We start from the raw sequence: 23,471 nt of genomic DNA, 5'->3' as shown, positions 1-23,471 counted from the left end.
CGGTGCACCAAAATTTTCAGGACATCATTCTACGCACTCATGATGTCATCACTGCCCTTTTGGCTTGGATTAATTTGCGATTGGATGTTCTCCAGAGTTGAGACTCGAGATCCCCAATCTGCAAATCATCGAGGATTATCCTTTGTCATTTGTGACAAAAAGGGAGGGTGTGAATACTTTATCTAGAAAGATTTAAATGAGGGGGAGTAGCTATTGGGAAAGTAGGTTTCTTTATGTATGCTATCATGGGGAAGAGAATACCTATTATTTTTGTTTTGGACTAATGCTATAAACATAAATTATTTTATAAACATTTTTATAAATTGTAACAAATTTTTACTAGTTCCTTTAGTAACATTATTACATTTTACTTACTAATAACTTTTCATCACATTAACAAATTGTAAAAAAAAATTATAAAAAAGTTTATGGCTATAACACATTTTCCTTTGTTTGGGCAAAGTATTGACGCCAAATAGTGGTTATTTCTTCTTGAATCAATATTCACTTATGCTTACTATGTGATTCAAAAGTTTATGTACGCTGCTGTCTTTTCTACTTGTGAGTTACATGTTTTTTTCTCCATGCGTTTTAATATGGTTGTTCATGCTTTTAGGAAAGATAGGTTATTTGTCAAAAGTTTTCATTGAATTTCTACTCTCTAGTAGAAATAACGAGTCCTAGTTTGGTATTTGGTTTATCGGGGCTTTCTATACTATATGGGTGCTTATTGGGATATATTGTCTGTGAATGCTCAAAGGGGGAATTTGTTAAGATTTTATTGTTGGCATATTTCATGGCCTTTTCTTGTAATGAAATTCTTGTTTCTCACCGTAAAGCATCCATCGCAAAAGTTAGTTAAAAATCCTACTTTGAGCACTTATATAAAGTGCTTTTGTGCACAATCTTTTCCTAAATCAGAGATTGCAAAACTCAAAGCGATTTAGAGAAAATTTATGCCTTCACCTTTGACCTTTTGGAAAACCACGTTAGTTTACCCTCTTACCTTATAATCCTAAAGAGAGTGTTTAATAGTTTGAAACCACAATACAATTTTTTTATAGATGTTCCCTACAACAAATCTTCACATATGTTCCTTGGAGTGCCATAGGCTTTGGTTAATGTGGACAAGGAGTTCCTAGGGAAAAGTCACTTAGGAAAAATTCTAGAGGTTCTGGGCAATTGTGGTGTCAAGGCAAACAAGATAATTATAGAGGTCACAATAGAGAGTACAGTTGAACAAATTTTTTATTAGTAGATGGTTGTATCTGCTTTTCCTATAGTGATTTTTCTACAAGATTGGTCTACATAGTGATTTTCCCACTGAAGAGGTTCTTATTTGATTTTTCACTTTAATATTAAACTTGTGTGTGCTTTTACTGCTTTATTTATTATTATATTGTTTAAAAAAATATCTGGATTAGTAACTATGATTTGACTCAATAAGTTATCACAAATGCCTAAATATAATTGAGGGGGAATGCATTAGGCATTGTTAATATGGTCCTCCCGGTGGAATGAATAATTTCTCCCATGCATGTACCATTGAAATCTCCTTTTAAGGACAAAGACCATGAAGGAAAACGATATTAAGGCATGTACTAATTAACCAATGTCCCCTCTGCCTCAAAACACACACACACACACACACAAAACCTCTCTCTCCCTTAGGCCTCTTAATTTGAAGCATCGTTTAATCGTTTCCACTGTCTCACACAAATTCTGCTAAACATTTTTGGTCTCCTATTAGTAATAGGCTATTACTAAGGATTAAAGTAAACTACAAATTGACACACTCGATTTATAAAGCAATTTTGTAGGAATTATTTAATTTCCAAAAAGTAAAAAGAAACTGGGGAAAGGGATAGCATCTAATTTCAAAGCCTAAATTGACACAGCCAATAGTTCAGGAAAGAAATTAAACTCAAATACGTTAATGGACGAATGAAATCATAGGTTGTTTTTTTATTTTTCTAGTTCAAAGTATTCATAAAATTCTGGCAATTGATTCCGAATGACCTATCTGAAGTTGCCTTCAGGAGGTCTAATCCAATATATGGATTAGTTAAGGCTTGGGTTTTTCTACCAATTGTAATCCCAAATCTAAAAAATAAAAATAAGATAAAGAAACTGGTGCAAAAGATCAGTGTCTAATTATTAAGACCAGAAATGTAAGAGCAGTACTCAGCCCCCTAGACATTTATAATTTATAACAGAAATGAACTTTGTAACTATTGAAACTTACTTAATTAAGCTCTGCTTGACGACTTATGGAATTATTAGCAAATATATAGTTTATCCATAAAGATTACAATTTTATGTATTTAATAATAAGATAACAGCAATATCAAGAACAGATATCACTCCAGAAGTCCAGAACTTACATATGCGCGCATTATGAAACATTAGAGATTAATACAGGTAAACATGCTATCTGATATCACCCTATTATAGAGGCCAATGAAGCAAACAGAAATTCTTATTTTTGACATTAAACAAACACACAAGAAATAAGAAATCAAACTGGAGCCATTGCCAGAGAAATAAAGGAGAGGAAAGGAGACATGGAGATTAGAGGATAGATAAAATTAACAACAGGGAATCCTTCGGTGCCCCTTGACTTGAGAAATCTTAATGTGCCGCAAAGGAAAATATGACGAGGAGAAAAAGAGAAAACGATAATTGGAAAGGTGTTTTACCATAAAATGAGCGTAAAATAGGAGCATGAAAGGGAAGAATGGAAGAAAGAAGGCAAAATAAGTACCAGTTGCAGAAGAATCAGAAGGCTTAGAATTTTGGGTGTTGAGTACAGATAGAAAAGCTACTATCATACAGAGAAGGGACAGCTCAGACAGCATGAATATAAAGAGTCGTGGGTATGGGATTTGGAAATATCGTGGGAGAATGGCAACTATGAACTGAAAACACATTAAGAAGGCTGATAAACCAAAAGACACGGAGTTAAATATCATAAATCTTTTGAACGAATTATGTTCTTTTAGATTTGGCTCACCGCTTTTGTCATCGTACCCACCGGGATCTTGGCAGGCTGCTTGAAACGCGACAGTTGCGACTATTGTTGCTACCATTAATGATGTGCTCGCCAAAATTTGACTGGATTCTTCTTTCTGGACAGGGTGATTATCTTGTGCTTTCTGGCATGGGGCTTCAGTCTTTTTTTCCTCATTATTATTTCCTTCCACATTGAGCTCTTTCTTTGACACTTTGTTTTGATCATGATGTCCTTCTCCATTCGTAGCAGTCTCAATAGAATGTGCTTCTTTTGTTTCTCTAGTGGCCACCGTTTCCAAACTGGGTAGATAGCCGATATTGTATCTAAAAAAAGGGATGAAAGGTCCCAACGGCATCTGTTACAGCAAACTATATCAATGATTTCCTATGTCGAGGTCCCATCATATATATCAATGCTTCTTTTTTTCTTTTCTTTTTTTGGGTCCACTGTTCACTTCTTTTTCTTTTTAGGTTGAGAAACTAATATTCTTTCTTTTGACTGAATCAAGCCGATTATTAATCTGTAATTTGAAATTAACCCATGAAATATTGCCATTTAAAATTAATCTTTGTTCTATGATATAGTATAAATAGTAAAAGCATAAATTGATATACATGTTAACATTCAATATGATTGACAATTAACAAGAATGGTGGTTATATACGTTATATGATGTAGAACAACAACAAGCCGTGCCAAAATTTTGGATCCTCCATAACTTCTTAACAAATTAGTCTGTGTCAACCTTGTATAATGTAGAATAAACTAAATTAAATAATTTAATTTCAACATACAAAAATGTATTTAGTTGTTAATCCAATGTGCCCTTTATCGAAAATAATACACATACACATACACATATATAGTTAATTAATTTCTATTTTTAATATCATAAATATTCCTAGAAAGTTGAAACCAAGTTGTCAGAAACATTTCTCAAAAAAAAAAAAAAAAAAGTTTGTCTGAAACATAAATTAGTAGAATTTTTTTTTTTTTTTTCTCCTCTATGTTTGAGGTAGTTTATAATTTTCCTTCTTATTTTTAAAACCAACCTATTTCTCCCTTTATGTTTAGATAAAGAGCAAAAACTCCCAATCCGTTACTTTCTTAACTAAATCCAGTGAAATTTTTTGAAGAACTTGTTAGTCTTTTCACTACAAGAAAGAGTGAAATTTGAGGATTGTATATGTAATTATTGTAATTTCATTAAATTTAAGTAAAAAAATTAACAAATTAACAGTATTAACTTATTTTTCAAACATACAGAGAAAAATTAATTAGTTTTAAAGATAAGAGGGAGGAATTGTGAACTTCCTCAACATAGAGGGAAAACTTTTCCCCCACAAATGATATGTAGTTTTGTAGCAATTGTACAGCTTACCTCATCTGCTAGCCAAAACAGAATATTTTTCTGAGTTTTTGATCGGAGAATGTCAAGAGTGGTCCTATCTGCCTTGTTCTTGATCACGTTGTCAACTTTACTGAAAAGTGACAGACTTTGTACGATCATAGCATACCCTCGAGTGGCTGCTAGGTGCAGAGGCGTGTTTCCTTCTTCATCTTGCTCATTTATAAGATTTTGAAATTCCTCTTTGCGTAGCAGAAACTTTACTGTTTTTGGCATTCCACTTTCCACAGCATAATGAAGAGCTGTCCTACCTTTATTGTCCAACAACTCACAAATATCTGGACATCTTTTAATGAGTGTATCCATTACATCAACATGTCCTTTATTAGCTGAAATGTGAAGGGCAGACATGCCTTCTTTGTCTGTCAAGTAAGCAAGGGATGTATCCTTATCCAGAAACAGTTTTACGAGTTCCACATCGCCAAAGTGTATGCAGCATAGTGAAGAGGAATCCAACCAAAGTCATCCGCTTGTGTGGGTGTGCATTTATCCATCAGCTTTTCCACAAAGTCTATACAGAGAAGGAAAAATCACGGTCGAGGTTCGATTGGTTCAAAGAATTTTCTAATTAAATAAGCTCATCTTGAGGAACATGGAAGGGTATCCGGTACTCAATCTTGAGAGGCAACAAAGATCAATAGGTTAGAACCTATAAGGCCTTCATATAAGGCATAATAACTCTCTTTGCCTTGGAAATGTGACCACGTAGTCAAGTTTTAGTTCTCTCTCACCTCACTTTTAAAAGGTTTTTTGTTATGCCTCAACTCATCATTAGTAAAATGTTGCTCTCTTTGAGAGTGTTATATAGCCTCCATCCCTAAAGGTTCTAAAAGACCTTTTTCTAATTAAAGTCCAAGGCCTCCATATAAAGCACAACCCCCTTTGCCTTAATAATGTGGGACTCATATAGGATTTTGGTTCTCTTTTGCCTCATTCAAGATAAATAAAGAAAACAAAATTAATTGAAGTAATATTTTAGACTTATGAAGCTTTTTTAATTTAATATAAAAATAATAAATATTTTTAATAATATATTGAAATGATCGGTAATAGGATGTTTATTGAAGTTGTATTTTAAACTTATGATTTTTAAGTAAGAGTCTTCCCTGTAGCACATTGTCTTAATTAACTTATTTATATTATGCATGCACATAATAAAAACATATTGTTGAAGAAAAGAGGGAAAAAGATATATATAAAAACTATGAGTGCATCTGGGTGAAAACACCACAACTTGTAAGGTGTATTAGTATTATACTCTTCCGATGTTAATTAAAATTCATTGGTAAACTAAGAAAACATTTCTGCAATATGATTGAAGTTAAAGAATGAAATAGATAATAAAAATAGAAAAATTTTTTCTTCAAGTTGTATTTAAAAACGTATATTAAGATCATAATTTTTATTAAATTAAAAAAATATTTTAAAGTAAATAATAGTATCCTTTAATTTTTTTTTTTTTTGAAATAATTGAGTTTTAGTCAAAGCAGTATCCTAATTTTTATAAAAACTTTCATAATATAATTCCACTTAAAATAAATTATGTTAATAATTTCAATGTAATTATAATGAGTCATTTCGTAAAATTATGTTATATAACATATAATATTCACATTCAGTTAAATAGTGCATGCACGATGTGTAAGATTCAACTTATTATAAAAATGAAAAATTATTCAATTTATATATAAATAAAACTTTGAACAACATTCTTGTAATTTGACATGTACGTTTAAAAAATATTAACCAAAGGTTTTAGTCATAGATTATGAATTTAAGCTATTTTTAGTTAACAATAATCCATTGAGGGTGCAATGGATTTTATATTCATGGTTTGAATTAATTTTCTTTTAAAGAAACTAGGGTTTAATTTGAAATCACCCCAAACTATAGCAAAAATATATAATTTAATCAAATCTTTATTAAATAGAAGGCATTTAATTTAGAACACTACTTTTATTATTATTAACATTTAACCCATGCAAACAGATAGATGCATTTAAAAATAAACACAATTTTTTAATAAAAATATAAATAATTAGTCAAATTAAAAATAAATAAAAAAAATAGCATGTAACTTATACATTAATGCATAGGTATAGATACATTTAAAATTAAACACAATTTTTATCATAAAAATATAAATAAAGTAAACGTATTTAGTCACATATTAAAATTCTTACCTAAATTTAATAATACTTATGATCATTTTTTTCTTTTAATTTTTAATATGATAGAATGTGTGGTGATTTTTATTAAGTATATGTGATTTTTTTTTTTTTTTTTTTTTTTTTTTTTTTTTTTTTTTAATTTTTGTAGTTCATTAATATTAGATTCTTAGTATTTTGCATTTATTAACTCGCTTGGCACAAAAATTAAAAAACTTAAGTAGACACATGGCGCAAACTAAAGTGGATAATTATGGTGTGGTTCTCACATAAATTTAGACACATAGTGCAAAATTAGATACTAATTGAATTTTCTCTAAACTTTGCCTATTAATATATACTAGTTTGTAACTCAATGCATATGCATAGATACACTTAAAAATATATAATAAGATGCATAATATAATTTCTATATATATAATTTAAATACTATTAATAGTCATTTTATATTTTGTTAACCCCTTAAAAAATTTTGTAAGGATATTATTAGGTATAAAATGTAAATTGTCCATATATATATATATTTTAAATTATTGTGAAGCGCTTTTTTATTATTTTTCTTATTATTTTTTTATGATTTATTTATTCTAAACTCTTTGATTTTTGTACTTAATAACTCACCTGAATGAATATTTATGATGTGATCTCACATTTGATTCTAAAATTAAAAAATAAAACTCTTTAAGAATAAATAATTTAGGACACATGGCGTAAAATTAAAACTCTAATTTATAATTTTAATTTGAGTTTTTCTCAGTTTCACCTATTATTATATATATAGATTAGTATGTAGGCCTATGCATATGCAAGGGTACAATTAAAAAAATTAAAAATTATACAATTCAAATTAAAATTTTTTTGAAAAGAAGTTCAAATTATATATGATATTAGCTTACACTTTTATAAATCATATATTTCTAAAATATGTAATGGTTTCTCATTATAAATATTTATATATATATATATATATATATATATATAAATTGAAAATTTATTTGGTTTTAGACTATTCGGTTTTTGCACCCAATAATTCACTTATCACAAAAATTAAAACTTTAGATGGACACGTGGCAAAAAATTGGATTTAAATTGAAATCCAATTTGGAATCTAATTTGATTTTTACACTCAATAATTTACTTGGTACTAAATTAAAAATTAAACGAGACACGTGGCACAAAAATGAGAATCCAATTAAAATCTAATTGGATTTTCTTTGAGTTTTGGCTATTAGTATGTATATATAGATATAGATAGATAGATAGATAGATAGATGGGGGTGTTTGTGGCATACCACTCCTTTCCCTCACCTAACACAATCTTGACAAAGAATTCTACACGTTTGGGATATAAAATTATCCTAACAAGCAAACTAATAGTTAACAGTAACCACAAAATGGCATTCAAGAAAAAACAGACAATGGACTTTACAAACCCACCTAGGGATTACAATGGTGTGAGGCGGGGAGCAGTGGTGAAGGAAAGGGAGACCAAGGTCCCTCTGGTTTTCCAAAATGACCCTCTACCATATGTTAATGTTAAATATTCAAAATTTTGAATAAATTTTAAGTAATGACCCTTAAAAAAAAAAAAAAACACTTTAATTTATTATTGACTCCTTTATTTCTTTTTAATATTGACTTTGTTTGTCATATATAAGTCATTAATTTTATGAGCTTTTAAAGTATATGTTTATAAAAATATTTAAGGAAATCTCTTTAGCAAAAGATTTTTTTCTTTTTCAAAAATGAATTCATACACATTTATATTAAGTGTTAAAGATACTGGAATACAATAATACATTTACCTTGGCTCCCATTGAGAAAAATTTCTGGCTCTGTCACACGTGGGGAAAAGCTAACCCGCAACACAAGGGGTGATAGTGAGGTAGGTCAGGTTGGAGATGTTTTATTAATCCTAAAAGAGATGGCTTAACATATTGATGATATAAAGATGATACAAAAAGAGAATGAGTGACTGCGAGAGTACTATAAGAGAAGTAGAGACATGTATTTTAAAGATTGTTATACAATATATATTAAAAATATATATATTATATATAGGATGTGTATAGAAAAAAATTAGATTATATGTTTAAATAAGTTAAATATATGAAATAATATATATATATATATATATATATATATTCTACTATTTGAAGAAAATATGATTTGGTCAGATTTTAATGTAGGGTAAATATAGAATATAATGTAAAATCAACTAAAGAATATAGGGGTAATTACTCTCTCATTCTTTGAGGTTTAAGAAAATGACATTTCACCCTGAAGGGCTTGAACCTGAAGTGAAAAAAACACTTCCTTTCTTTAAGGTTTGAAGAAATTAACACTCTCCCCCTTCCCCCCCCCCCCCCCCCTCCCCTCCCTCTTTTTCATTTGTATTAATAATGAAATATTCTAATATTTTAAAAAGAAGATCTCTTTACAAAATTTTAACCATGGTTAGTAAAATAATAATTGATATATATAGAATAAAAATACAAAATTTATCAAGCACCAAAACACTTCCAATAATAAACATATCCATAACCCATTGAAAAAAATAATAAGAAGAAAAATTTAGACTTAATATTTCAAAATACACTTTAATTAAAAATTTAAAACAATAAATTTCATTATAAAATAAGATAAGTTTGAAACTTTGCAAGTTAGTACATAATATTTTTAATATTAATTTCACAGAATTTGGTCAATTGCATGTTGTGGGAAAAGTGTTTTTTTCCTTTAAGTTTAGGGTACAATGTCATTTCTCTAAACTTAAGGGAGTAAAGTGTAACTACCCCAATCTCTCTCTCTCTCTCTCTCTCTCTCTCTCTCTCTCTCTATATATATATATATATATAATAGGTAAAACTAAGAGAAAATCCAATTAGATTTCAAATTGAAATTCGATTAGAGTCTAATTTTGTGCCACGTATCCCATCTAATCTAAGTTTTAAAATTTTTGTGCCAAGTAAGTTAATTCAATGTAACAATTGGATTTCAATTAGAGTTTAATTTTGCGACATGTGTCCCATTTAATTTTTTATTTTTTATTTTTTAGTTTTTGTGCCAAATAAGTTAATTTAGTGTAAAAAACGGGGAGTCCAATATAAGTAAACCATAAATAAATAAACACACATAATTTTTGAATGATTTTATATTTATGAGCCTTTTTTTTTAATAGAACTAAAAACAATTCAATTTTATATATATAGGATTGAGTTCGAATTACATCTGATGTAACTCTAAGTAATATTACACCATTTAATATATTTTAATTGGATGCGAATTTTGACAAATCCACCATTAGATTACATTATCTTCGTATATTCTCTATGCTTGCAAATTTTCATGGTGATCAAAGATTAATAGCCATGTCATTAATCAATTGTTTAAATTAAAATTTTTGTAGTTTAAAATAATGCATAGAATATGAGCTTATGGATCCAATAGTAAATAACATCCAATTGACATGAAAATTGACAAGAATGTTAAAAACATATAAAATATATAATTCAACGGTGGGATTTTCAAAATATAAATTTTATAACAAGTTATTAGATGGTGTAACATTGCTTAGAGTTATACCAGGTGTAACTTGAACCCAACCCATATATAGGGGTGTCAATTCAGGTTAGCGTGTTGGGTTCGTGTTGTGTCAAGGTAGGGGTATTCGACTAAATGGCTCAATCCTAACCCGATCCATTTAACAGTCATGTCATGATCCTTCAACCCTAACCCGACCTGTTAATAAGGCAGCTTGACCTAACCCAACCCATTTGACATGCTTAATAAATGAGTTGTGTTGGGTTGACATGAATGTAACACAATTCATTTTAACCTACATAATATTAAATATAGTATCCATCTAGAAATTTTTTTTTTTTTTTTTTTTTTACATCTCAAAAGTAGTACATATACTTCAAGTCTTCAACCCACATTCAAAATAATATAGTTCAACAAAAATATAACATTCATCTAAAATAAGTTCTTTACACTCCAAAAAAAGTGCATACACTTCAACCTAAATTCAAAATAATATAGTTTAACAAAAATAAAATAACATAATTCAACAAAAATATTATATCCTTGGAACTTGCTAGATGCTAAGTATCAATATTGAAAGAATTTGAGCAAACAGTAGACTAAAGTTTATAGAACAAAAACATTATGTAGAAAAAATTACTGCAGAATTTTAAAACACTAAGAAAATAGTTTTCTTTAATTCTAAAACTCACTAAACACATGAGAGAGAGAGAGAGAGAGAGAGCAACAATTGGTTTGAAACTTTGAGTTTGAGAATTTGGCGTAAGACTATAAGATAGTAGAGTGAGTAGTATGGCTGGAAAAAAAAAAAAAAAAGGTATTTATAAGAAGATTTAGAGATTTAGGGTTTATAGGGTTTAGAGATTTAGGGTTTGTAAAGTTTTAATTTTCAATTATATCCCTTAAAAGTTTTTGTAGTTATTCACTTTTCTTTTTTAATTTAAATTATATGTTGGATATAAAAAGTATTTGAAAAATCTAAAATAAAATGAATATTTATTTGTTATACAAGCTAAACAGGTTGTGTTAAGTGGGTCATTTCGAGTTGACATAAATAAATTGGTGTGTCAAACGTGTCTATTGTAGGTTACGTGGGTTGACCCACTTATGACACGTTTCTTATCGTATCGCTTTTGGGTCGACCTGTTTATAACCCAAACCCATTAAGGCCCAACTCTAACCCGCAAAAACCTATGTCAGGTTTGCGGGTTGAGTCGAATATTGACACCCCTACCCATATATATATATGTCCCATCTAATCGAAATTTTTTAATTTTTGCACCAAATGAGTTAATTTAGTATAGAAAACGAGAAGTTCAATATAAATAAATCATAAAAAACACAATCATATATCTAACTCTATATATAAAATTAGAGGAAGAGAGAGTTTGAATGATTTTATATTTATAAGTCTTTTTTATGTATAACTAAAAACAATTCAAACTTATAAGTCCTCTCTCTCTCTCTCTCTCTCTCTCTCTCTCTCTATATATATATATATATATATTAATAGGTAAAGTTTAGAGAAAATCCAATTGGATTCTACAATTGAAGTCCAATTTTGCGCTATGTGTCCTAAATTATTTATTTTTAAAGAGATTTTTATTTATTAATTTTGGAATCAAATGTGGGACCATATCATAAAAATATCCATTTAAGTGAGTTATTGTGTATAAAAATCAAAGAGTCTAGAATTAATGAACATAAAAATATTTTAAAAAATTGACAATTTACATTTTTTTTTACCTAATAACATTCTTACAAGACTTTTTAAAAAGTTAATAAAAAATAAGAATGACTATCAATAATGTTTAAATTATATATTTAAGAATTATACCATATATCTTAATGTGTATCTTTTAAATATATCTATGCATATGTATGGAGTTACAAGCTAGTAATATATAATAGAAAAAATAATGACGTGTAAAATTATTAGAACTTGAAAGTTTATGTGGTAAAATATTGTGAAGTCAACTAAAAGTCAAAATATTCAATTTTATATACTCTTTTTGTCCCAATTTGTTTGTCCTGTTTCAAAAATCTTATAAGGAAATATCATTTATTATTTTGTATGTTGTATACAAATGTATAAGTTTCCAAAACTATCCCTAAATAAATTTATCAAAAATAGTTTTAGAAATAAGGTATGGACATAATAGGAATATTACTTAATTAATGGTTTTTAATTTTAGAAAGAGGATAATATTTTGGAACATTTCCAAAATAAAATAGAGAGCAAACAAATTGAGACGAAGGGAGTATATTATTACTAGTTAGAAACACGTGTAATGCACATGAATCTAGCTCTCTTATTTGATCACAAAAAACTTTACTAGTTTTATAATTACATTTGTATATAACACTAAATATTCTACTATTATGCATTTATTGTGATTTTATATGTATATATATATATATATATATATATATTAGAGATAATTACAACATGCTGTTAACTCCTACAGATTTTAAATATAGAATGAAATTTAATTTTTGAGAGAGAGAGAGAGAGAGAGAGAGAGAGAGAGAGAGAGAGAGAGAAAAGGACATACCTTTACGAGATATTTCTCTCTGATCGTGAAGTGGTTTAACTTTCCCGCAGGTGATGTATACAACGAATCTGATACATTTGCGATGGAATTTGTTTGTGGCATTTACGCATCCGCTTGTGGATTTAAAGGGACTGCCTTCAACAGCTAAATCAAAAGTAGCTGCCACGGTAACATGAGCTTTAATTTATATATTACAACAAAAATTATAAAATTTTTAAGCTAAGATAGATAAAAAGAAGTTAATAACATAGACTATTTGTTTTGTTCTGAAAATTGGTTTAACTAAAATGACCAATTTCTGAAGTAATTGATCGAGCAACCGTGTTGAGACCATACCTAGCATGCGTTTGCGTGCAAATTATTTTGCGTTTGCATTTTTGACTGGGTCTCATGGCTATTCGCGACCTAGTCAAAAACGTGAGAATGCGTATAACCATGTATTTCTGGGTCCCACGGCACTATTCACACATTTAAAAATTATTTTGCTACAATATTTTCAATAATAAATTTTCAGTTTTCAGTAAAATAAACAGTATCCAAACAAACCTCTAATGTTTTCAAAAACAGACTTTCAGGGTATGGGGCCCTCCATGAGCTGCTTTAGAATTTTCCAATTGGATCTTTCAAAAAATATTATATTCTTTATATAAAAGATAAAAAAAAGAAATATATTGTTAAAATTACTACCAATTTTATCAATAAGCCATGCCTCCCTTGACTTTTAAAAAAGTCTCCCTACCTCCCTTTGTATTTTTGGTATTAAAAAAAAAAAAAAAATTATACATAAATTTCAATAATGGCTTCCTTAGAATTTTACTAAAAACATGTAATCCATTTATATATTTGATTAATGAACTTTTTTATTCCTTCTAAATGATTTTACCTCAACAAATGATTTAGTGGTTGACTCATGTGAAACTAATTTATTTTTATTGTAAGTTACCTACTCAATATATTGTAAAATTGGGTGTGTCTGTATGATTTTGCAATTTGTTTTACCAAAAAAAGAAAAAAGAAAAAAGAAAAAAAGAATTCTTATAAATTAACTTGACAGTTAATGTGATTGATGCTTCATCAACAATTTAATAAAAAAAAAATTAAATATTTTCCTTGTTGTGTTAAAAAATTGACACATTAATTTTGAGAAACAAACACACATGCGCACACATATCTATTAGTGAAGCATATGTAGTAATATTTGTGATACTATTGGCATTATTCTAGATTTCTCTAATCAAAACATACATATTTGGAATACTAAATGTACTACTAATTTTAATACAAAATTCTCAGAAACAGATGTGATAATAAATTTATTATTGCTACGTCAACAATATAAAAAAATAATTTTGTTTATTATCTTTTCGCTTTTTGTTGAAAAAGTTGACATATCAATGTATAAATCTAATATATTAAAATTTGTTATATTCCTATAACTACCATATAGATTTTGTATTGAAATTCAACTATCATTATTTTAAACATAAGTTTAATAAATTATCTATTATATTTTATTTATTAATTTATGTTCACTACTCTACATAATTTGTATTGAAATACAACTTTTATTATTCAAGACATAATCTTATAAATAATCAATTTTATTGTATTTATAAATTTATGTTGATCAGAACTAACTCATTCTTAATTAGCTGAAATAAAACTTTTCTTTTTCTTGGAATCAGCCGACATGGAACTTGAAAGGCTATCGCTAACAATATGCAAGTTGCTTGAATTGAGAAATCAAGCATTCTTTGTAATTTTTCTACCCCTTAGTTCTCTCTTTTACTTTAACAATTTTGCTTTACTTTGGACTTTAAAGATAAAAATAGATTAAAAAATGGAAATTAATTAGGGGACTTACATTTGTAAGTTCGAATAACTGCTGCATGCAATGCATTCATGTTTTTCCTTCCTTCCGGGGAGCATTTTTCTAATTTCAGGATCTCCAAAGCAATATCATAAAATTCCCTATCCACAGCCAGGAAGAGGGGGGACTCTTCTGCTTTATTTGTCATCAATGCCAGTGTTGGGTCTTCATCAATTAGCAATTTCACATTCTTTTTTTCACCCTTTCGTACAGCAACATGCAGTGCTGTATCTTCCTCTGAATTCTGTTTCCTTAAGAGATTCATGCCTTGTTCAACATCTTGTTTCCTATACTTTATTAGAAGCTCTACCATCTCCATATACCCGAACCTTGCTGCAATATGCAGTGCAGTGTCACCTTTGTTGTTGGTCTTGTACAAAAGTCTTTGATCTGATTCGAGAATTTTTTCTGCAATAACTTTGTTCTCAAAATTTACTGCTAAATGAAGGACGGTGTTTCTTTCCCATGTCACCTTTTCAAGCAGGCTCCTTAAAGTACTTGAGGAGACCTCTTTGTTTTTAGCTGCGTTGTAAAGTTCAAATCCTTTACGCTCCATTGCTGATTTCCCTAGACCTACGCACCGGAGTTTGGACTTTAGACAAACGACAGATTATTAATGAAAAAAAAAAAAAAAAATCATTAAGAGCATTAGTATTGGTGCTTGTAAAAGCCCCAAAATGGTATTTTACAATCCACAAACACTAAAATGATACTTTATCTAGTTATCCTAAAAAATTTACAATACTGCTATAGTAGATTCTTATATATGCAACTTACTGTAGTATCTTGTATTTATTTTTTTTTATTCTGTTTTATTCGTTCACCCTCTTTCTTCTTCCCTCTTTCACTAACTATGGGTTTTATTGGGTTTTGAGTTATATTATTTTATTGTGTATATATATTATTTTAATGTGTTGTATGATAAAATAATAGTTGAGATATTAGGTGTATCGTAAAATAGTATAGTATAATAGATAAAGTAATTTTTGAGACAGTAAAATGAGATATTTTGTAAAAAGTGGATGTGAATGCTGCATTTGTTAGGTATGCTCAATTGAAATAAAATAGTAAGAAATAAGAAAAAGGAAGAGTTTGCCTATTAAATGTGTATTGTGAGATATACAATACGACACAAGAATTAGTATAAACATAAATAATGATGTAAATTACAGATTTTTTAATAATATAATAACTAATAAGTATTGAAAAATTTTATAATATAAAAACTAATAAGTGTAGAGCAAATATATATATATTTATCAAGTTTGATAAAACAAAAGGCAAAAGCTTACAATTTGGTTGATAACGGTGAAAAAAGAAATCATATATAACTAATTAAGGAGGTTATAAACAAAAATTCAGGGAACAAGGTCATGGAGTAAGGGTTCATAAAAAGATAATCAGATTATCCAAACTACATCATAACTTCACTAAGAGTTCATTTGTTTCGGCATAAAATATTTATTGAAAATAAATTATATTTTTTGTAAACAATTATTTTAGAAAAGTGTTATGTTCACAATATTTTCACAATAAATTATAGGTAGTAAGTTGTTATTGGTTCTAATTGAATCCACAAATTAAATTACTTTTTTTCTCACCCACATCAACCAATAATAAATTATCACTTAAAATTTGTTGTGAAAATGTTTTGAAAATATTGTAAACATAGCATTTTTCATTTTTCTTATGGTGCTTGGTTTCACATTTTAAAAATATTTGCATGCATTTGGTTGGTAGTAAAAATACTTGGGAAGCACAACCTAAAACTACCATCATCATAACCGAAATTCATCATACACATTAATAAATTACATACAATAATCCAAAACATATCAAAATATAATCTACGACAGGCTTGTGCCAGTGGTTGCATAATGTTGGGTTGAGCAAGGGGAGTATATGAGAGAGAGAGAGAGAGAGAGAGAGAGAGAGAGAGAGAGAGAGAGACAATTGGGTCATAGTGGTAGACCAAGTGGGGGAGGGGGCTATTGTGAATTGACAACATAAATTTTTTTACTCCTAGGGAACGTTTGGCTCATCGTGATATTACATTATATCATAATATTACGTTATTATAATCTTACATTAATGTAATCTTAATACAAGAATACAACATTACATTATTCAGGAAGGTAATGAGATTAAGATCATGTGATATATTTTATAATTATAAATTATGGTAGTGTTAGAAAAAATAAAATAAACCGAAATTCTCAATGTCACATCATTGTAATATGCATCACATTAAGGGCACCTCATAGTGAACCAAATACCCCCTTAAGGTCATAAAACAATTTACACCCCATATTATTTAGGTCAAATTAAAAATATTTTGAAGTTGACTAGCAATTTCAACTAAAGGAAGTATTTGAAAAATTATGTTGAAACAAATGAATCCTAAATGAACGAAAAGGAATGTAATGAAAATTAAAAAAAAAAAAAACCATAAAAAATCAATTTATTCGACAATAAATCTTGAAAAATCTCATATGATTCTAGGTTCTCTTTGTCTCTCTCACTCTCTCTCAATTGATCAACACCACTTTGCATTCAATCTTTTCATCAATGGCTTAAGAAGAAGCAACAAAAAATTTTTAAAAAAGAAAGAAATGATAATTACTCAATTGTCAAACTACCGATCACAAGTTATTCATATCAGCTATTGTCTACTTTCAAAAAAAGAAAAAGTTATTTGTATCAGTGAAAAAAATATGAAATAAAAATTACTCGACTTTCTTGATAGCTTGGTTGTTATGTGGGGAGAGAGAGAGAGAGAGAGAGAGAGAGAGAGAGAATAAAAATCTTGCAGGGGGAAGACATTAGATTATCAATTATAAAAGTAGAAAAATGGAGCAGCTGATCATCATGATAAGCTGAGAATGAAGAAGAGAAAAAGAGGAGGGTAATCATGTGGATAATGGGAAACAGTTGGGTTGGTGGGAAATGAGGTCCTTGGAAATTCCATGCAGACAATTGCTAACACTACAGGTGAGGTTGAGTTGAGGGCAACCAATTTTGGGAGGTGTGTGCTGGTGGACAATTAATGTACCGCGGATGATAGGGAAGTTCTCTCTCTCTCTCTCTCTCTCTCTCTCCGAGTAGTGTTTTAACTTTTTTTCCCCTTCAGAGAAAATTCACTATAATAGGGTTAGTCAAACTAAATCCAGAACTTTTGATCATATAGAAAATTAAACTGTAAGCTTTCAAAATGTAACGAATTAAGCCCTAGCCTCAAATTTTATTTAAAATATTAATTAACCATCAAAAGAGAAACAAAAAAAATTAAAAAAAATTAAAAATTAAAACGCTACAAGAGATAGAGTGTGTTTTAACTTCTTTTTTTCCCCCCAAGAGAAAATTCACTATAAAGGGTTAGTAACAGATTAAATCCAAAACTTTTGATCACAGCAAATTAAACAAAAGTTTTGGATCACAATTTAAATTGCAAATTCAAGTAATTTTATTTACTTGAATTACTATTATTACAAATTGCAAATTATTGTAAATTACGAGGAAGATATAATAATTGCAAATTACGATTTTGGGTCACAATTATTATTATTTACGATTTTCACACCTTACCTTATTTAAGTATAATTTTAATTTTAATCAATTTATAATTTTTAAGAATAAGTAAATCAATTTAAATAAACCCCTTTATAAAAAAAAAAAAAAAATGTGTAATATGACTTATTGTACTCTCCTTAAAAGTTATCATGATATTTTGTGGAATTTATAGTGTATCTTTATATTAAAACCCAATTTCCTGTCCCTTTGTGTGTGTGTGTTTTTCAAATAATAATAATAATAATAATAATAATAGTAAACCCCATTATTCAAACACACATTAGTCATAACAAATAATCTGAACTAATTGATATATGGACAAAGATTCCCTCTAAGGCGATTTAGAGAATTTAATTTCCTTTAACCACTAATTATATGGAAATTCATTAAATCATCAATGTGTATTAAATAAATTATTTAATTAACAAGATGCATGATTTACTAAATAGGTCATGTGACTAAAAATATATATGAATGATTATTTGAATTTTCATGTAGTTCTATAAACCAATTTGGGAGTGAACTATGCCCTATAGATAGTGAATAATGGTGTATAAGATGATTAAAGTCTAACAAAAAAAAAAGATAATTAAAGTGGTCACTATTGGGCAACCTTTCACACATGGGCATCTCGCTATCAAATATGTAATAGGTATCACAGCAAGAGACTCATCATTTCTTGGGCGGCAAGGTTTCAAATGACCCACAAACACAATATTAACCCAGCACAATTTTTTGGAGGTTAATTTTTAGGATAAATGGGTTTGTGTCAATATGGGTCAACTTGCTATGATAGATTGATAAATGGTCAATTTGGTTATATTGATAAAATTTTCATTGTTACTCTATGGTACCTACCATTTTCACACAAAAAAAAAAAAAAAAATGAAAACTCTTCTCAGCCTTTATTTTTATTTTTTTTATTTATAGATTTTATATTCTAAAATTTGATCGAATTTTATTAGATTGAAATAAAATATTTGTACTTTAATTGATGTTATTGTAAATTAGAATTAGTGTATAATTTATTTGGTTATAGTTATTATAATTTATGTGCTTTCAAAATATAAGATACGTTTATCATTTTTCATTATATTTTTGAAGTAGGTGATCTGTCATGTTTATGCCAACACAATAGAATATATTTATAAAAAAAATTAAAAAAAAAAAAGTTCTATCTATATCAACCTAATACGGTATTTATTTATCAAGCAGGTTACGTGAGTCATGTCATATCAACCTGTTAAGTAAAAAGGTCATATTAAGGTTAAGAGGTTACTTGAGGAATTTGGATTGGCCGATATTGTAATCTACTACCCTTTTCTTGACCCCCACACAAACATAACCTGCCAAACATAAACTTATAACCCTTCTAACCTGCTACTTCTACTACGAAAATCATATCACAGTTTTCTGACAAAACTAGGTGGCTGATGCTGTTAGAAACTTCTATTCAACAATACTAAATATCAAAAAAAGAAAATAGAAAATGAGAGCTCATACCTGCAGAGGGGTGGGTGATATAATCAATCGCTAGCTAGCTCGCCGTCACAACTTTCCTTATGATTGTCTGTACTCTCTATTCTCTAAGACACAAGTTCAAATTTATGGACGTACCCGGCAGGCCGTTGCCATAGTTAAGTATCTAGGAAGTACAAGCAATGAATATAATAAAACAAAAAATCCAAGTTAAGGATATATATTACAAGGGAGAAATTATAAAGAAAAGAATTTAGCAAAGAAAAAGTGATTCTCACTATTGTTTGTTTGGGTCTTGCACTCTTGTAATATTTCTGTGACGTGTAGTCCCAAAGTGATTCTCACGAACTAGCTAATTATTATTGTTATTGAGTAGATATCGTTTTAACTAAATGTGAGTTCTTAAATGCACAAAGGATTTATTAATATCCATAATGAAAAATTTTAAATCCACAATATGAAAGCAATTAAATTAATAGAATTATTATCGATAATAGACTTTAATTTTAATTTGTTTTATAGGATATTGTAATTGTGAGATCAAAGAAATTCGTACTAACTCCACCATGTTTAATTTCTTTGAGTTGAGACTCCGTGAATTTTGATAATTAACCATGGTGATTTTTTGCTTCACTGATTGGTTGTGTATTATTAAAGTAAGTGGAACTTTAAAAACCAAGCTTTCTACTTTTCCTTCTCTAGACATTTCCTTTGGAATATTCGAAGTTTACAATTTTTATTTATTTATTTATTATGAACTCGTGACTTTTGCTTTTATGCTTGAGATCTAAGACACATATTGGTTTCTCCTTATTAATCTGTACATATCCTTGATACTTAGCTTATTATATTTCACCTCTTAGACTTGGAATATTCTTATACGTTACTTTAATCATTTAGATATGCTGTGTTCTTTCTTGACTATATATATTTAATCTTATAATATACTTGTAATTTATAGTTCGTGAATTATATTAGTAGCTCCTACCTATGCACTAAGACAAGAGCTGTGATGCGGATTTCGTTGTTCTTATATATTTTGTGGAAGTTCTACGTGTCCTCGGTCATGCATGGCACCAATTTAAGGGAATCTATGCCAATGCATGACAAGTTATTGTTGTAAAAGTTGTAAACTTCTTTTTATGTCCCTCGTATTACTCTTTACAATGTTTTATAATAAATGATTAAAATAATGGATGCAAAGCATCAACGTGTAATCTTACTCTTCTTGAGGGGAAAAAAAAGATTAAAAAAAGAAAAAGAAAAAGAAGGTAATTTACTAAGTTTAGAGAAATTACATCAGGTTGTGTAAACTTGTGAAAAATAGAAAAATGTAGTCTTTTTACATAGTTTGGATCAAAAAACACCAAAATTGTGCATTTATGCACAATTGCTACAATAATCGTGTATATATGCACAGCTACTGTAGCATTTGCATATCATATTTTAGTATATATTTTTTTTTCTCTCACCCTCTCTTCTTCTTTCTATCCCCTCTGACTCTCACCTCTTTCGTTTTCTCAATCAGATCAGAATGGCGAAATACACTCTCAGCTCTCTCTTTCTCTCATCTCATCCCTCTAGCTTCCACGATTGCCGATCGCCACCAATCTCTCGCCGCCGATCAACATCACACCATTGCCGCCGATTAACATCAACCACACGCCGCCTAATCAAATCGCCACCGACCACTCTCCCCTCACTCTCCGTTTTTCTCATTTGATCAAGATCAAACCATTGCCGCTGATCAACTCGCTGATCAAGATCAAGCCACTGCTGCACAAAGCCTGATCAAATCATCGTCAGTCAACTCACTGATTTCTCGTTGTTTGATTAGTGGGTTTCGGGTTGGGTGCGTTTTTGATCTTGAATGGTTTGTCGATCGTATAGTGATGATGATGGTGGTTGTGATGGGTTGACGGAGAAGAGGAAGGAAAAAGATTCTAAAAAAAAAAAAAAAAAAAAAAAAAAAAGAAAGAAGAAGAAGAAGAAGAAGAAGAAGAAGGAGAAGACAGAGAGGCAGAGATAGAGATTAGGATTGTGTGAAGAAGAAAGGGAAGTATTTAGAGGAAAAAGGAGGGTTAGGTGGGAAATAATAAAAAAAATTGTGAGAAAATATTATTTTAATAAAAAAGTGTGTATAATAGATAAACTGATGTGAGTGTTTTGTAAAAGTGATAGTGTAAAATAGAAAAAATAGGTTTTTTGTGTAAAATAGAGGAAATTTTTTATACCGACTAATGTAATTGCTTTTACTATGATCCACTTGTGGGGTGACTTGAATTAAAGTGGTTAGGGGCGTGAAGCACGATGGTATCACACAAACTAAAGTAATCTCTTTTTTTTAAGTTAGTTTACAACTTGTTCCCAATGCCATAACTAAGCCGGGCCTAAGCCTGGACCACTCAGACCATCGTCTAAGAGGTTACTTAACAAGGGCCCCAATTTTGGGAGAATTTTTTGCTCTTTCCTTAATATATATATGAGACAAAAAAAAAAAAAAAATAATTTTTTATTTTTCTTCAACTTTTAAGAAGGTCCGAAGAATAGAGTATTCAAACTTATTTTTGTTAAGCACATCAAGGTTAAGGGCCTTTGGACCAGTCACCAATCCTTCAAACCCGACCAACCCAACCAAAGGGTCACGAACAATTTCAAACAGTTGAGTACATATTATTTATTGTTAAACGCGTCCATGAGTATGTAGGCATTACAAAAATACAAACTAGCAGGCAATTTTATTTTTTTATTTTTTTATTTTTTTAAGAAGAAATAGTAGGTAATTAAAGTGGGCAACCAATTGATGGGGTTTGCAAGAAATGAGTCATGAAGATTGAAGTATTTGCTAGACCCACTTCCGTTTTTCACCATAAAAAAGTATTGCAAGACCCACTATGAACATCCTGTTACATTTGTCTAACAAAATTTTGTGGTTGATCTCCATTTAAAAGTTATACGCAATAAACAAAATTAAAATAATAATAATAATAATAAAAAACTTGAATATATATCATTTAGTTCCGCAAGCTTGCTCTGTAAATTCTCTAAGAAAACCGTTTAAACTACTTTTTATTATTATATAGATACGATGAAATTTTAACTTATAACATTACTCCATGATGATTGCTCCATATCATTAAATTAAGACATTAATTAGTTTTTGATATAGACAGAATTCAAACATCAAATCTCATATTCAACAATAATAAACTTTACTAGTTGGAGTTAAATAAAACCCAGGTACAAACAACAATTTAGTAATAAAGAAGTAAAATCTAAAAACATATATTATATTAAGAAATTGAAATCTGCAATACAATAAATGAATTATGTACTAAAGAATATAAAAATGTAAGAAATATTCTTATTAGTTTTCTGATTAAGTGACCGGTACAAAGTATGCAAGAAAATATTGTATTAAGAAATACAAGTAAAGAATATATATATTAAAGTAAATATGTGCTAAATGGTATAAAGAAGAAAATGAAAAGAAGTATGATCTACGAATATATTATACTAACAAATTCAAGTAAGGGATTTACTAAGGGTATGTTTGGTTGGGGTGAAAACGGGGAGAATGAAAAATAAGGAGAGGAAAATAAGGTAGAAAATGACATTTTTTACTGTTTGATTGGGAAGAGAAAACAAGAGAGACAGAAAATAGGGGGGGAAATTTTCCCTCCGGGCCCACCTTTTTTTATCCTCTCAATTTGGGAGGAAAATGAGAAGAGAAAAGTGTTGAACGATACACTTTACACAAATGAGGAGAGAAAAGTGCTGAACGATACACTTTCCATGGGCAGCAAAGTTGCCCCTTTTTTTTTTTTTGGGCATTAACCTTGCCTCTTTTTTTTTTTTTTTTTTT

At 29.1% G+C, this 23,471-nt stretch overlaps 2 protein-coding genes across 2 annotated transcripts in view; both read right to left on the bottom strand.

Annotated features, from left to right (window-relative positions):
* The window catches only part of LOC115979210 (ankyrin repeat-containing protein At5g02620-like), an 85,317-nt gene that overhangs the window by 51,596 nt on the left and 10,250 nt on the right, over positions 1–23,471 (bottom strand). The gene's annotated exons all lie outside the window — the stretch shown is intronic.
* LOC115980678 (ankyrin repeat-containing protein At5g02620-like) lies at positions 30–15,113 on the bottom strand. The gene is made up of 5 exons (XM_031102906.1): positions 14,552–15,113; positions 4,395–4,783; positions 3,014–3,368; positions 2,765–2,938; positions 30–118 (listed from the first exon to the last, which is right to left on the bottom strand). The coding sequence occupies exons 1-5, from the start codon at positions 15,111–15,113 to the stop codon at positions 30–32; spliced, it is 1,569 nt and encodes a 522-aa protein (XP_030958766.1).

The sequence above is a fragment of the Quercus lobata genome, chromosome 3 (assembly GCF_001633185.2).
Source record: "Quercus lobata isolate SW786 chromosome 3, ValleyOak3.0 Primary Assembly, whole genome shotgun sequence".
In the NCBI taxonomy this organism is placed as follows: Eukaryota; Viridiplantae; Streptophyta; class Magnoliopsida; order Fagales; family Fagaceae; genus Quercus; species Quercus lobata.
Note: the sequence above shows the minus strand (reverse complement) of the source record. Positions and strands in the feature narration are given on the sequence as shown.

Bases quoted from the DNA above. Each gene is read 5' to 3' on its own strand.
- LOC115980678 (XM_031102906.1), bottom strand. From the start codon at position 15,113: ATGGAGCGTAAAGGATTTGAACTTTACAACGCAGCTAAAAACAAAGAG. The intron at 2,939-3,013 runs GTGAGCCAAATC...TTGGTTTATCAG, and splicing joins TGGGTACGATGACAAAAGCG to CCTTCTTAATGTGTTTTCAG. The intron at 119-2,764 runs GTACTTATTTTG...GATGATTTGCAG, and splicing joins TTCTGATTCTTCTGCAACTG to ATTGGGGATCTCGAGTCTCA.